The sequence below is a fragment of the Erinaceus europaeus genome, chromosome 16, assembly GCF_950295315.1.
Source record: "Erinaceus europaeus chromosome 16, mEriEur2.1, whole genome shotgun sequence".
NCBI lineage: Eukaryota > Metazoa > Chordata > Mammalia > Eulipotyphla > Erinaceidae > Erinaceus > Erinaceus europaeus.
This window is the reverse complement of record NC_080177.1, coordinates 9,741,317-9,754,183: the sequence shown is the minus strand read 5'-3', so window position 1 is coordinate 9,754,183 and position 12,867 is coordinate 9,741,317. Positions and strand designations below refer to the sequence as shown.

General features: G+C 41.8%; 1 protein-coding gene across 12 annotated transcripts in view; it reads right to left on the bottom strand.

Moving 5' to 3' along the window:
• Window positions 1-12,867, bottom strand: part of SLTM (SAFB like transcription modulator) — a 51,491-nt gene that overhangs the window by 29,365 nt on the left and 9,259 nt on the right. For 4 of the 12 annotated variants that reach the window (XM_060174436.1, XM_060174443.1, XM_060174437.1 and 1 more), the window contains exons 3-5: window positions 9,725-9,789; window positions 6,657-6,854; window positions 5,716-5,763 (exon numbers count right to left, since the gene is read on the bottom strand). In XM_060174436.1, the coding sequence (XP_060030419.1) occupies window positions 5,716-5,763; window positions 6,657-6,854; window positions 9,725-9,789 (311 nt within the window). Of the gene's footprint in view, window positions 1-3,246; window positions 3,340-5,715; window positions 5,764-6,656; window positions 6,855-9,724; window positions 9,790-12,867 lie in introns of those variants that run through there. The other 8 variants (XM_060174438.1, XM_060174441.1, XM_060174445.1 and 5 more) reach the window with 3 other exon arrangements.

Below are 12,867 nucleotides of genomic sequence, written 5' to 3'. Positions count from 1 at the left end.
GATAAAAAAATAAATGTTCTAGCTGGGCACCAGGTGGTGGCGCATCTTGTGGAGCGCACACGTTACAATGAGCAAGGACCCGGGTTCGAGCCCACGGTACCCACCTGCAAGGGGAAAGCTTTTCAAGTGACAAAGCAGGGCTGCAGGTGTCTCTGTCTTTCTCCCCATCTCCCCCCAAAACCTCTCAATTTCTGGCTATCTCTAGCCAATAGATAAATATAATTAAAAATTCATAATAATAAAAGAAACCTTCTAGCTGGTAACGGAAGAAGACACTTCCTGCGAAGTGGTGTGTGTGCTGCAATGCAGGGTTTCCTGCCTCAGACGATGCCTCTAGATCCTAGACGCAACTTACTCATTCACAGGAAATGCAATCAACAGACAGACATTTTGAACATGACACATTGTGACATTTGAACATTTACACAGGCGTGTAAATCAATGGAATCTAGACTCTGGAAATGCGAAAGAAGAGGCTGGCAAACTCTATTAGATGCCAGTCTTCATGTTTCAACTGAAACAGTCACGTCCATTCCTGTACCTGTGCTATTTATGTCTATGTCTCTCTGACACTAAACAGCAGAGCTCAGTAACTGACACAGAACATATGGCCCAGCACCTGCGAAACAGCTCACTTAGATAGTCAAGTGTGCGGCTTTGCCAGGTGAGCAACCCAGGTTCAAGTCCAGCCCCCACCAACCACACTGAGAGCAGCTCTGGTGCGGTGGCCTCTTTCACACTTTTTTGGCCTCTCTGTCACTAAGTAAGAAGCAAAACAAGGGCTGAGTAGTGACACACCAAGTTGAGCACACGTTACTAGAAACAAAACAAGTATGACCCAAAATGGGTAAAGTATTTCCTACCTAGTGCTTCCAAGAAAATCTCTGTCAATCCTTGTACTATATTACAATATAATACAAATAATTCAGTTGCTTCAACAAGTAAAATAGTAAGGACAAAAGAAAGAAGAATCTAGCAAATGGGACCTAATATATATTTCAATCGCAGTATGTAGAACTCCTTTGTTTATGGAGTTAAAAAAAATCTGTAAAAAATTTACTGACATGGGAGTCAGGTGGTAGCGCAGCGGGTTAAGCGCAGGTGGCGCAAAGCACAAGGACCTGCATAAGGATCCCGGTTCGAGCCCCCGGCTCTTCACCTGCAGGGGAGTCAAGCGACACAGGTGGTGAAGCAGGTCTGCAGGTGTCTATCATTCTCTCTCCCTCTCTGTCTTCCCCTCATCTCTCTATTTCTCTCTATCCTATCCAACAACAACAATAACTACAACAACAACTACAATACCAATGAAAAACAACAAGGGCAACAAAAGGGAAAATAAATAAATATAAAAAATTTATTAAAAAAAAAATTACTGACAGTTAAACATTTAAATACGAACCACACATTGGATGACATTAAAAATCTTACTGAAGGGATGAGAATTTAAAAGCAGGTGTTATCTTGAGGGCCATGAGGTGCTGGTTTGGACTTGCAAACGTAAGTTCTCAAGTTCAATCCCTGGTACTATATTCCAGAACACTGTTTTGGCCTTTTGCACTCTCTTATGAAATAAATAAAAATCTTTAAAAATTCTCTTTTAGAGATAAAACTAAAATTCTTTTTTTTTTAAGATTTAATTTGTTTATTAATGAGAAAGATAGGAGGAGAGAAAGAACCAGACATCACTCTGGTCCATGTGCTGCCGGGGATTGAACTCAAGACTTCACACTTGAGAGTCCAATGCTTTATCCACTGCGCCACTACCTGGACCACAAAACTAAAATTCTTAAAGATGTCTAGGATTTACTTTATTTTCTTTATTAGACAGACAGGAAGAGAGAGAAAAAGATAACCAGACTATCAGTCTGGTATATGTGCTGTTGGGGACTGAACAAAGGACCTCATGCTTGTAAGTCCAATACTCTTTTTTTTTTTTTTAATATTTATTTATTTTCCCTTTTGTTGCCCTTGTATTACTGTTGTTGTAGTTATTATTGTAGTTGTTAATGATGTCATCCTTGTTGGATAGGACAGAGAGAAATAGAGAGGGGAAGACAGAGAGGGGGAGAGAGGAGAGAAAGATAGACACCTGCAGACCTGCTTCACCACCTGTGAAGCAACTCCCCTGCAGGTGGGGAGCCGGGGGCTCAAACTAGGATTCTTATGCCGGTCCTTGTGCTTTGTGCCATCTGCGCTTAACCAGCTGTGCTACTGCCCAACCCCCATAAGTCCAATACTCTTATCCACTGTGCCACCTCCCAGACCACTATAAGCATCTTGTCTTTGCTATTTCCAGACTCGTACTCATGAATAGCTTAGCTGATTGTCTCTGCTCAAAACATCCTTCACTGTCTATGATTTAATATATATATGTATTTTTTTTCTTTTGCCTCCAGGGTTATTACTGGGGTTCGGAGCCTGTACCACGAATCCACTGCTCCTGGAGGCCTTTTTTTTTTTTTTTTCATTTTGTTGTCCTTCTTTTATCATTGTTGTGGTTATTATTGTTGTTGTTACTGATGTCGTTGTTGTTGGATAGGACAGAGAGAAATGGAGAGAGGAGGGGAAGACAGAGATGGGGAGAGAAAGATAGACACCTGCAGACCTGCTTCACCACTTGTGAAGCGACTCCCCTGCAGGTGGGGAGCCGGCGGCCCAAACTGGGATCCTTATGCCAGTCCTTGCGCTTTGCGCCATGTGCGCTTAACCCGCAGCGCTACCACCCATCCCCCAGGATTTATTTTAAAATAATATAGAAAGAGGACATTAAAGAGAGGCAATGATGAAACAAGACTGCCATGAGTTGATGCTAAAAAACTGGGTATGCTATGTAGAATTCCTTAACACACACAGAAAGAGAACACTCTCACTTGGCAGAGGTGGAAACATTAGGTCATGGTGAAATCCATGATGGAATATTCATATATTTATTAATTAATTTAATATTTATTAATGTCCCAATACATATTGCTTCAGAAGAAGAAAAATGACGCTAACCTGCAACTTCTCTGGAGATGCAGCCTCGCCACGTTGTGACATAAGGTAAAAACTAAGCTATTGATGAGAATAAATAACTCTCGTTTTCTACTGAAAGGATGGAATAGTGTCAAGGTCAGAACTAGCCCTTAAATATCTGCAAAAATTAGGCAAAGGGGAGTCGAACGGTAGCGCAGTGAGATAAGCGCACTTGGTGTGAAGTGTAAGGACCCAGGCTAAGGATCACGGTTCGAGCCCCCGTCTCCCCACCTGCAGGGAAGTCGCTTCAAAGGTGGTGAAGCAGGTCTGCAGTTGTCTTTCTCTCCCCGTCTTCCGTCCTCTCTCCATTTCTCTCTGTCCTATCTAACAACGACGACATTAGTAACAACAAGAACTACAACAGCAATAAAAAACAAGAGCAACAAAAGGGGAAATAAATATTTTTTAAAAATTAGGCAAAGAAATCCTATCCGTTAAATGTATATGATAGGGAGTCGGGTGGTAATGCAGTGGGTTAAGCACACATGGTGCAAAGCGCAAGGGCCGGAGTAAGGAACCCGGTTCAAGCCTCCGGCTCCCCACCTGCATGAGAGTCGCTTCACAGTCAGTGAAACAGGTCTGTCTATCCTGGGGGGAGTGGCTTTGCAGGTGGTGAAGCAGGTCTGCAGGTGTCTGTCTTTCTCTCCCCCTGTTTTCCCCTCCTCTCTCCATTTCTCTCTGTGCTATTCAACAATGACAACATCAGTAACAACAGTAACAATAAAAACAACAAGGGCAACAAGAGGGAAAATAAATATAATAAAATAAAAAGTTAAAAAATGTATATAATATATATATTCTCTGATGTAAAAAGGGAACCTTTCATGTGATGTTTTCAGATAATTCACTACCTGCACAACTGAGGAGTGATCCTGGATAGGAATTTTAAAGTTAGTTACCAGAGCACATGAAGAGCTCAACTCCAACTTTAGCAAATTCGTAATCAAGCAAAGGTGGAACCCCAGCCCCAAGAGAGGGCTAATTCTCCTCGTGTACTCTTCACCACTCAGAAGTGGGATCTGGGTGGCAGACGTCTCCTTTAACATTTCCCTGCAGAACACTGCAAATGAGTAGAAACACTCCTCTCCCTATGACAACAACAACAAAAAACGACACAGTATCTTAAATGGCAAGGGAGCTGCAGGGAGGAAGTCTGCGCAGAGAATCAGCTAAGCGGTGAGTCTGGCGAATAGTGGACACTGGCTTTTTTCTGGCCATAAGGGTTATCACTGGGCTTTGATGGCTACACAACTCCACCATTCCCGGTGGGCAGCTTTTTCTTTTTAGCTAAGAGGGAAAGAGGGAGGGAGGAAGAAGGAGATAGGGAGAGAGAGAGAAAGAGAGGAGATACCACAACATCCTCCTGCAGGCACTCCCATGCGGTACCCCTAAGTCTGTGTCCCTGGGCATGGTAACACATACGTAGGCTCGGACCCCTATTTTTTCCTGATTCTAGCAAACAAAAGAAATTCCTAACTTTACTTGAAATTTCCTATTTAAAGAGGACACATGAACAAAGAATTCTTGAATTAGCTAGGAGGAAAATTAAATAAAAGAGGGCACAATGTTTTAAGTGCAGTAGTCAGGGAAGTGGCTCAACAGGTAGAATGCTGGATTTGTCCGCAGGAGGCCCTGGAACCAGGCACAGAACCAGGCACAGTGGAGTAAAAAGGTGCTCTGAGGGGATATCCCGAGTTTCCTCTCATAAATAAAAAAAATAATAAAAATAAATAAATTCGGGCAGGGGTAGATAGCATAATGGTTATGCAAACAGACTGTCATGCCTGAAGTCTCTGAAGTTCTAGGTTCAGTCCCTGTACCACCCTGTACCGACTCCCCAAAAAATTTTTTTAAAAATCACCACAGGAGGGAGTCGGGCTGTAGCGCAGCGGGCTAAGCGCAGGTGGCGCAAAGCACAAGGACCAGCATAAGGATCCGGTTCGAACCCCGGCTCCCCACCTGCAGGGGAGTCGCTTCACAGGCGGTGAAGCAGGTCTGCAGGTGTCTATCTTTCCTCCTCTCTGTCTTCCCCTCCCTCTCTCCATTTCTCTCTGTCCTATCCAACAACGACAACAACAATAATAACTACAACAATAAAACAACAAGGGCAACAAAAGGGAATAAATAAAATAAAATAAAAAAAAAAATCACCACAGGAGCAGTGGGGTCGTAGTGTAGGCACCAAGCCCCAGTGATAACCCTGGAGGCCAAATTAAACTAAAATAAAAAGGAAGTACAGGCCATTTTTATCTTCCTTCTGGAGACTGTAAGATCCTTGTTATAATAATTTCCAATTACCTTTGGGCAACAGTCATTTCAACTGTCCATTAAAAATATTTGGGATGTGTCCAGCAAAGAAGCAATTACAGAAGCCAGACCTTCCACCTTCTGTACCCCAAAAAGAATTCTGGTCCATACTCCCAGAGGGATAAAGAATAAGAAAGCTTCCAGTGGAGGGGATGGGACACAGGGCTCTGGTAGTGGGAACTGTGTGTGGAGTTGTACCCCCACTGTCTTATTATCTTGTAAGTCATTACTGAATCTCTAATAAAAAAAAAAAATCAAAAAATATATATTTGGGACATAACACATAAGTAAACTTACTGTTAAAACTAGGTGGTTTTCTGACATAAGATTCCCCTTCCAAGCCCTTCCACCCCCAATTTCATATTCCATCTAGAGGACTAAATGCAGACTTACTTGGGCGGTTAGAAAGGTATCATCTTCACCTTCTGGAACTTCAATTTCCTAAGTAGAAGGGTATACAATAGCTTTGCTTTACAACATATCCAGGTAACATGAGAATGTCCCTATGCTTTATCTGACTACTACCTGCCCTGCGCTCTTAGCAGTCTACAATGCCATGAGGACTAAGTCAATGCTTCATTATTCAGACTGTTGTTTTTATGCCAACAAACAAAATTCAACATAGCAACGGACGAGTCAGAAAACTCTTCCTTGAGCCTTTCATTTATTAGGCTAGAAGAATGGCAATGCTTTAAATTTATGTTATCAGTAATGACCTCCCTAACTCTCGGCTGCTCTTAAGATGTATTAACATACTTCAAAGCAGGGAAGTTCAAAGGAAGGCTTTTAAATTACATACTTTCAAATTAAATGTTCATAAATAATTCCCCCACCCTTGATAATAGCCAAGAAAAGCAAATTAATCATTCCTATCTGCTAAAGTAGCAAAAGAACAACAAAACAAAAGATTCCCAGGTAATGCTGGCAAGATCAGAGTGAGACTGGCACTCGTTTGTAGTAGACTAGAAAGCAATTTAAAATGTCAGTGTTCCAAATTAAGGCAGGGCTATTAGATACACAGAAAGTAGCTTCATAAATTTCAGTATAATACACAGATTATGGTGTCATTATGACATGTGTTATGTAAAAATACTGTACAGGACATATAGCAACTGACAGAAGAACAGATACCATTTTTATAATAGAAACAGGTGGAATAAGTAAGTTTTAAAAATTATCTTGGAAAAGAAAAAAAATTATCTTGGTAGGATTCTGGGGGGGTATAAATAACTTACATATACATGTATAATTTTTAATTCGGAGACTTCTACATTAAATGGGGGGGGGGGGTGAGTACTTAATCTAGGTCAGTGTTTAAAGAACTGGCTAGAGACCTGACTTCCGATGTCCTCTTTTTCTCTATCTTCTATCACTTCTGCCTCTATTAATTCATGAGCTCTCTTGTTCTCTTCTGCAGACAGTAACTCCTTGAAATGCACAATTTCGTCTTCACTTTCACCAAGGTCTTCAGAGTCCTTTAGTTCACCATTTCCATCTTGTTCATCTGCCTCTTGATTCTCCAAGTCACAGTCCTTTTAATGGTGAGAAAATTTGGTACAACTAGAGGCAAAGTAGTGGTGGCTAGCCACCAAACATTTTGATTAAGCTTTATCTCTATAGGTGTTTTTTAATTATTATCATATTCTGACATTCCCAAAGTCAAAGTCCAATCATTTTACCTTACATGTTAACTGTGTCTTTAAAAGTTAAGAGAGTCTAATGCCAAGGTCACTGAGCCCTGGCAACCGAGTTCTCAAATCTCTCACACTGAAATATGCATTAACTGGACTGCTAGTAGTGCTTCAGTTCCAGTTACTCAATGTTTACCAAGTCATATGCTAGGAGCTATCCTGGCGAGATGGCTAAGAAATGACTCTGTTTCTCCATACCCTGTAACTTTAAAGATTCTGGAAGGGCTGGCTTAACCTCAAAGACTCTTGGTGTGATTCAAGTGTCTTTAATTAGCATAGTTTGTTTTAATCTATAGAGAATCCTAATTCATTGTTAAATGTATTTGAAGTACTATGTCACAACAGCCAATCTGGTGGGGAACACAGGTTAGAACTGGCTCTGGGAAGGAATGTCTGTTTACCCTCTAGAATTGACTGAAGACGCGTAACTTTAACAGGAATAAAGAAAAGCAGCCATCTGGTTTTCTCTTTGATTAACTGTAGAGAAAGGACTGAAAAGCAATGACCATTCCCTCCTCTTTTCCTGTTCTCACAGTAAATGTAGCAGATGTAAGAAAAGCCTTCTGGGTTACAAATGGTTTCAGGCAGGCCCGTGACTATTAATCATCCACACTGAACTGCAGGGAGGAAAGATGAACTGCTGACGGAGGTGACCACAGAGAAGTAATATGAGTGATCTGGAATATGGCATGTGTGGAAAGCAGGAAATGGCTGGGGTAGCAGATTTGACCAATGTCACATGTGAATGGTGAGACATTAGAGATTGAAAATATGGCTGTTGTATAGTGGCAGAACAGGTGCTCTCCTGACACTCCCAACACACACAAACACACAGACACACACTCACTCAAATGGAAATCACCAAATGAATTTCATCTATTCTAAAGTACCAACAACTATGACCATTCTATTCATTTAGAAATGGAAGCATCCCCACCTGCAGGGGAGTCGCTTCACAAGTGGTGAAGCAGGTCTGCAGGTGTCTCTCATGTCTCTTTTCCTCTCTATCTCCCCCTTCTTTTCTCAATTCCTCTCTGTCTCTATCCAATAATAAATATATAAATGAATTTAAAAAATAAATTAAAATAAAAATAAATTAAAAAAGAAATATAAAGCCTCATAACATTCTAAATAACTTTAACATCTTTATGAACTAAAGAGTTGAAAGTCAGATATTTGAAAATGTTTTTTAAACAAAGTTATGATATTTTTTCAGCTTATGAATAAATTTTGCTTAACTACTTACTCACCAGTGAAAATAATTCAAGAATATAAGGACAAAGGAAGAAATCTAGTGGAAGACATACCACAAGAACAGAATACCAAGACCGATGAGTTCTAACAAAAGCTGGTTACAGGCATGCAATGATCAACTTTAATGGGTCTCTGGGAAAATATTTTTGAAAACTATCTGATTTCAGGGTTAATTCCTCAACCAAACAATTCTCTCTCCATGTAGTTGTTCTCAAACACAAAGTACTAAGTCCAAAGTACAGGATATGTGAAAGGGAGAAAGAGAAGGAGGGAGGCAGAGAGGGAGGGAGGGAGGGAGGCAGGGAGGCAGGGAGGCAGGGAGGCAGGGAGGCAGGGAGGCAGGGAGGGAGGGAGGCAGGGAGGCAGGGAGGCAGGGAGGCAGGGAGGCAGGGAGGCAGGCAGGGAGGGAGGGAGGGAGGGAGGGAGGGAGGCAGGCAGGGAGGCAGGGAGGCAGGGAGGCAGGGAGGCAGGGAGGCAGGCAGGGAGGCAGGCAGGGAGGCAGGGAGGCAGGCAGGGAGGCAGGGAGGCAGGGAGGCAGGGAGGCAGGGAGGGAGGGAGGCAGGGAGGCAGGGAGGCAGGGAGAGAGGCAGGGAGGCAGGGAGGCAGGCAGGGAGGCAGGGAGGCAGGCAGGGAGGCAGGGAGGCAGGGAGGCAGGGAGGCAGGCAGGGAGGCAGGGAGGGGGAGAGGGAGACAAAGCGTGTGAGTGTGTATGTTTGTGTTGTGCTGCAGAAGGGAGAGAGCTAGAAAACAGAAGAGATGTTTAGGAAAATGGACATGAAGACATCCGGCTATGTTATGACAATTTAAACTCTACACGGGAAACCGAATGCATGAGTATAAATGGACATTAGCAGAAGAGGAACTGTAACGATCAGTCCCTGCAATGTCACATTCCACTCCAAGGCCTATAATCAGGAAGCAACAGATCGTGTTTCACTGAAAATAAATAAACTATGAACAAGACCACTGCATACAGAATTGCCACAACCCCAATTAAAATTATGTAACTTTTTTCTGGCAGACCAGTTTTGAAAAATATATATATATTAGCTATCATTAAAGGCAGAGTAAAAAAAATTAATTTCATTTACCAAGTAGCAATTTTCTGTTTTGATAACGAAGTAAAGTAAGATTAAGTTTCAATGCAATGGGAAGATGTAAAGTAAATCATAAACATCATTCACTGCATCGCATTGTCCAGTCAGAGGTGTCCCCTTGCATCTATTTCTAGAGTTTCTATTTTAAAGCCTGGGCAAACACTATGCTTTTACTTTATGTCTCATTTAACTGAAGTTTAAGTTACTTGTTCTGTTCCTCAGCTAGGTGATCTAACTGGCAGTTAGATGCTATTTTACCTGTCCTCTTCAATACCCACTACTCAAGTCAAATGCACTGATTTATCAGACAAAATACCAGGCTCAAAACAAACATCTTAACTCTAGCAATCGACACTTTACCTTGACAAAAGTATCATCCTCCACAGAAGCATATCCACTTAATTCATCTGCTTCCTGTTTTTTACCTGAAAAAGAAAGAAAATAGGCTAACAACCAGTATTTTACAGGAGCAAACCACATTCAGTTTATCACCCCAGTTTCACTTCCCATTCCCAAATCAACTGCCAAAGCTAACAAACCATCTGGCCAGAACTATTAACAATGCCACCCTGTTCACTAGAATAAGCTATGCAAGTAATTAATTCTACTTATGAACCCACCATCTTGAGTGACTTGACATAGCTATATATTTTTTTCTTTACAACACTCAAATCCTCTATTTTTAATTCTTCTAAAAGCAGCAAACACCTTTTTATGGTTTCTTTCTGTTTATCTCTATACAACCAGAGAGGTCTGAGAGTTAAGTTCAAGACTCATATCCCCCCAGTCTCCCGTAAGTTCTTTCTATGTTTCCCTAAGTTCTTCAACATGTTTCCTCTCAAATAACATTCTTACATTTGGGGGGAGGAGAGTACAGGTCATGGAAAAGGATAACAGAGGGTCTAGTGGGGGTTGTACTATTATGTGGAAAACTGAGGATGTTATGCATTTACTGCAAATTATTGCATTTACTGTCGACAGTGAAACTTTAGTCCCCTAATAAAGGGGGAAAAAGAAAATTCTCCATATTAAAAAAAAAAATCTTACACTTTAACCTTTATCTTACAATCCTCACCCGCTGTTGGCTTGGATTTTAAGTCTATCTTTCTTAACCATTTAGGGAAGAAATACAGTGACTGACTGCTTCCATACTAACTTTTCATTTCTCAAAAGAGATACAGTGATGGAGGAAGGAAAAAAAAAAAAAAAAACCACGGTGGACATTTAACATAATGACTGATTTAACTGATTGTGGGCAAGAAGAAATGCCTTCAGATCACCAAACTGTCTCTCATACCCAACTGTCATCTTTAACTGCAGGCTGGTGGCTAGAACTTGAAAAAGGTTTTTCCAGAGTCAACGAGTCACTACTGTTGCTTTTCAAGATAGTTTACATAATTTAGTTAATAGCCCATAATATACCATTAATGCTGCAAAAAAATAATAATAAAATGCTGAGGGGTTAGGTGGTGCTTCACCCAGCTGAACACACATGTTACCACACACAAGGACCCAGGTTCAAGCCTCTGGTCGAAACCTGCAAGGGGAAAGTTTCACAAGCAGTCAAGCAGTGCTGCAGGTATCTCTCCCTCTTTATTTCCCCTTTATATCTTGATTTCTCTCTCTCCCTCCCCCCATATATGTGTGTGTGTGTGTGTGTGTGTATATATATATATATATATGTGTGTGTGTGTATATATATATATATATCCAATAAAATAAAATAATTTTTAAATATTTTTATCATCTTTATGTATAGGGTAGAGACAGTCAGATATCAAGAGGGGACGGAATGACAAAAAAGGAGAGAGACAGAGACACACCTGCAGCACTGCTTCACCACTCGTGAAGCTTTCCCTCTGGTGTGGACTAAGGATTTGAACCCGGGTCCTTGTGCATTGCAACATGTGCACTCAACCAGGTATGCCACAACCCAGCCCCTAAAATAAATTTTTAAAAGCTGAAATTTTAGTATTCAAAATTGTATTTAATTAATTTTAATATATAAATGAAAGTTCTTTCCTGAGGTCAACCAATTAATTCACCCATGCCTAAAACGGGACCAGCCGGATACCTAGCTCAGGCTTTGATTACCACCACTCCTCACCCTAGGGTCACATCCCCAGTTGTGGAGCAAATAAAAAAGGAGGAGACCTTCTATTTCCCTAGTCTCCTCTCATCAGTTCCTACCTCCTGTCTGCTCCCCACTGGAAATCCTTGTCAAGAATCAACAAGGAAGGAAACAAGATAGCAGGCCTTCCAACCAAGTGAAAAACAAGATTAAGAGCAGAGGGTTTGTTCTTTCCCACTACAGGCGCAAGAAGGCTTATCCTTGGTCCCTGCAGGCCTGTGGGAATCAAAAGAGTAACACAATGGAGCTTAGAGCAACCGCCCACTTCCTAAGTAGGTTTTAAAGTATACTTGCGGGAGTCGGGCGGTAGCGCAGCGGGTTAAGCTCAGGTGGCACACAGCACAAGGACCGGCCTAAGGATCCCGGTTCGAGCCCCCGGCTCCCCACCTGCAGGGGAGTTGCTTCACAGGCGGTGAAGCAGGTCTGCAGGTGTTTGTCTGTCTCTCCCCCTCTCTGTCTTCCCCATCTCTCTCCATTTCTCTCTGTCCTATCCAACAACGACATCAATAACAACAATTAACTACAACAAGGGCAACAAAAGGGAATAAATAAAAATTTTTAAGAAATGAAAGTTTATTTGCCCCCCAAATTGTGTGCCTGAGTAACTTTTTCACTTCTTTCACAGAAGTTATGAAATGCATATAATATTTAGTTATAACATTTCAGCTAGGGTGGGGCCCAGGCAGTGGCACACCTAGTTAAGTACACATGCTATCATGCACAAGGATCCGGGCTCAAGTCCCTGCCCCACCTGCAAGCGGAAAGTGTCACAAGTAGTGAAGCAGTACTGCAAGTGTCCCTCTCTCCCCCCTCCTGTCCCCCTTCCTCTCAAGTTCTCTCTAGACTGTCAAATAAAATAAATTATTAAAAAAGGAAAATTCCTGCTGAGAGAGGTGGAGGGGTAGGATCTGCCAAATCAACGGCATTAATGTTTCCAGGGACACCGTCTCAATTGATAAAGAAATCAACATCTACATCCCGGGAGATGCCTCGTGTTAATTTATGTGTGGAACATAACACGTGTAAAAGATCTGGAAAACACCGAAAAATACTTTTCAAAAGCTATTTTCTTTTGATAGTTTATTTATTTTGGATAGAGACAGAGAAACTGAGAGGGGCAGAAGAGAGAGAGAGAGAGGGAGGGGAAGAGAGAGAAACACCTGCAAACTTTCACCATTCGAGCCACTTCTCCCTTGCAGGTGGGGACTGAGGGCTTGAACCCTGTTCCTTATATACTGGAGCGTGCGCATTCTAACAGGTGCGGCACCACCTGGCCCCTCAAAAGCTCTTGATTTTGTCAGCTAAAGATACTACACACAAGAACTGCAAAGAATAGCAGAGAGTAACTGAGTTTGCAATGGGTTACTCTTCA